Raw genomic sequence first — 3,489 nt, forward strand, 5'->3', positions numbered from 1 at the left:
AGAATGTTACAACAGCCAAATTCACCCAAGTTTCCTTACGCAAACGTTGACCATACTCCGGATTTGGAAATCATGATAATGCAGTCAAAAACATATGATTTAACCTCCCAGCTCATGTCGTTCATTATTAATGAAAGGATGTTGGGCATGTGTAGTCACAAAAATGAACGAGTCTCACTGTCCTCTGGGATCGCGCTGCAGAATTCGTTTCAGCTCCATTCCTCTCTGTCACAAGGAGCCTGTGCTGATTAGAGGTAGAAATGATGATTTACGTAACCACGACTTCAGTTTGTTAGATGTCTATTATTTGCTTCATCCAACAATAAACATTAACTTGCGACACAGTGACTGCATTGCGTGCATTACAGCACAGATAGGCTGGAACAGTCTCAATGAAGCAAACTCTAACAATTTACAGTGTCTCAACTTTCGTAGAGTTTGTACAGGAAACTTAAACCCGATGGTAAACCACTTTCAAATAAGCTGTGATGCACACCGGACGAGAAATACCATGCAGTTGTGTTCTCACGTTCAAGGCAGCAGTAGTGGCAACAGTTCAAAATCTAATCACCAAATCTAATCACCTTAAAGGCAAAACGTTCGCTTCAAGAGTGAAAATAAAGAGTTTTGTCGAGTTTTGCTGTAAAAACAACAACAACAACACACACACACATGCGCGTGTTTTTTTCTGTGAATTGTGGGGACTTTCTATAGACTTCTATTACTTTTATTCTGACCAAACGATATTTTCTATCCCCTAACCCTAAACCTACCCCTTACAGAAAACCTGTTTGCATTGTTACACTTTCAAGTAAACATCATTTACTATTTTTTATATTTTTTTCCCCTCGTGGGGACCGCAGGCCAGTCCCCACAATGTCAAAACATTTCAGGTTTTACTGTCCTTGTGGGGACATTTGATCCCCACACTTTAGCATAAACACACACACAAGAATAAGGAGCAAGAAGAGCATAAACTTTTTTTAGTCCACAGAAAAAAAAAATGTAGCCTAGGCTATTATTGAAAAAAGTCTTTACACTCTTCCAGCCAAGGGTGAAGTCATTATGTACATTAACAATGTGTGGATTTGACTGGCGCTCTATGGGCATCAGGATTTTGAACAGCTCTGCGCTTTTTGTACTGTGTGTGACTGCCTTTTACCCTTCTGTCTCTTGCAACCAACATTAATATTCTCTTCATATTCAACGTTAATATATGTGCAGCGCTGGCACATGTCAAAATAGCATCTTGCTTCTGAGTGGTGAGTCTCTTGAACCATCTCACCACAAGGAAACCACGCCCCACTTTTATTTTGGATACTATCCACTCTGACCTTTCATTCCCTTTTTCGGACTAGCTATGTTTATATTATGTTACATAAATGTGACATCTGTCTTAAGAGAAGAAAAAAAAATAGACAATATGAACGGATGCAGATGGAGTGAAGCTATGCTTTATTTCAGCTTGACCTGTAGCAGTAGGCCTATGCTGCCAATTCAGTTATTAAAAGCTTAATAAAGCTTGTTAGAAAACACTCTCTGTCTTGAGAATGCCTCACCCCTCCTTTTTTTCCCCTCTCTCTTATTTCCCCTCCTTTCTTTCCCTCTCCCTCTCACTCTCCCTCCTCTATCTGTTCTCTCTCTCTTGTATGGTGTTTTAATGTCTCTTACTCACATTCGAGCTATGCATGCGCAAATGTATACATTAGCTTCTCTTGATTCAAATGTCTGAATAAGGACATGATAGCTAGGAATGAGGTTCGTGATGAATATGTGTGTGTGTGTGTGTGTGTGTGTATAATGAGTGCTAAATTATGTGATGGTTGATTATCACTCTGTGGCCTATTCTCATTTAACCTATTTGTATTTTTGTTCTGCCTAGCTGCTGCTTATCTCTAAGATGTACCTGATATACTTGTTATACCCACTGCACAACAGATGGGTTTTATTTAACTTACCTACCTGAAACTGAACTTAGGCTGTGTATGCAATTGGTAATCAGAGTCATGCAACATATACAGTAAAAAAGAGACAGTACTGCTTTATTGAGTGTTTTATTGTATGAAATACTAAACAGTATACAATTATCATGTGTCTCTCATAAACCCTTGTGGCCTGAAATTAAAGATATACTTCACCCAAAAAAAGAAAGAAAATTCTGTCATCATTTACACACCCTGAAGTTTCAAACCTGTATGAGGTTTTCCTTATTGAGTGAAGTATCCCTTATGAACTATCCCTTATTCCTAAGTGCTTATGATTTGGTATGCCCTTTTAAAAAAAAGTGACCTTGAACTTGTTTACCAGGTCACAGTTTCTCCACTGTAGTCCATGAATCCACCGTGCTGCTTCTCAGTAAGGCTGCCAATGACACGCAGCATTCCCTCCACACTTTCTTTTGGTTCAAGTGTTGCCTGGTGAAAATAAAAACATGTATTTATTAGCATACTAACATGCAATATTAAAAATAAATATAGCTTCAAGCTGCAATTACAGCATAACCACACCAGTGCAAGGCTTGTTGTTGAATGGATTTGTGTGGTCATATCACTCTCAGCAAATAAAGGAAAACGTCTCAGGTTACGTATGTAACCATGGTTCCTCGAGGGAACGAGACTCTGCGTCGGAAACGCTTTGGGAACGCCTTCTGTGACCACGCTCTGAATCACATGTGAAATCAGTCCAATAGCTGGGCGAGACGTCACGGACGGGTGACGTCATGGCCAGGAAGCTACAAAAACACCTGCGGCGGAGCCGGCGTCAGCTTCAGGAATGAAGCAAGCGCCGGCAGGGATGCCGGAAGTATGGCACCGAGATGCAGCGTCTTGTTCCCTCGAGGAACCATGGTTACATACGTAACCTGAGACGTTCCTCTTCAGGAACTCGAGCTGCGTCGGAAACGCTTTGGGAACGAGAATGCCCATGCCGCCAGACTTGCAAATCCCTGCCTAGTGTGGAAGAGCACAACTAAGGCGAGAGAAAGGGGAGCCAGGAGTGGCTAAAGTAGGCGGGGCCCGCCGTCCCGAAGGCCAACTTCTGGAGGAGTGAGCCTTGACCCCCAAAGAAGAGGGGAGATCAGAGGACTTGAGGCTATGTAATAGCATCCTGATCCACCACTTAGCATAAGCTTCTCTGGCCGGAGGCCTCGGCCTCATCGCACGTGGAGGAAACGTGTAAGAAGAGGGTGTCTTCCCACTGAATGACCACCAAGAGGGGCGTGGTAGGCCGCAATTCGAGGAGAGAAATCAGGCCAGAGAACCATACTCGGCCCAGCCAGAACGGGGCTACTAACAACAGAAGGGCCCCGTCACGGCGCACTCTCTCCAGAACTCCCGGGAGCAGACCAATCGGAGGAAAGGCGTACAGACGAAGCCTCGGCCACGTCTGTAAAGGATGGAGATATGTGCATCTTTTAGATTGATCGCGTTGAATCGAGGCGGACAAGAACCGAACTGGATTCTGTAGCCTCTTTCTACAGTACGCAGGACC

At 43.2% G+C, this 3,489-nt stretch overlaps 1 protein-coding gene across 1 annotated transcript in view; it reads right to left on the reverse strand.

Moving 5' to 3' along the window:
- Nucleotides 1–2,033: 2,033 nt before the first annotated feature.
- Nucleotides 2,034–3,489, reverse strand: part of LOC107711208 (C-factor-like) — a 4,859-nt gene continuing 3,403 nt past the window's right edge. The window contains exon 6 of the mRNA XM_016516145.1: nucleotides 2,034–2,414. Coding sequence (XP_016371631.1) covers nucleotides 2,301–2,414 — 114 coding nt within the window. The 3' untranslated portion in view covers nucleotides 2,034–2,300. The remainder of the gene's footprint in view (nucleotides 2,415–3,489) is intronic.

Source organism: Sinocyclocheilus rhinocerous, unplaced genomic scaffold, assembly GCF_001515625.1.
Source record: "Sinocyclocheilus rhinocerous isolate Xijiao unplaced genomic scaffold, SAMN03320098_v1.1 scaffold115, whole genome shotgun sequence".
Taxonomy (NCBI): Eukaryota; Metazoa; Chordata; class Actinopteri; order Cypriniformes; family Cyprinidae; genus Sinocyclocheilus; species Sinocyclocheilus rhinocerous.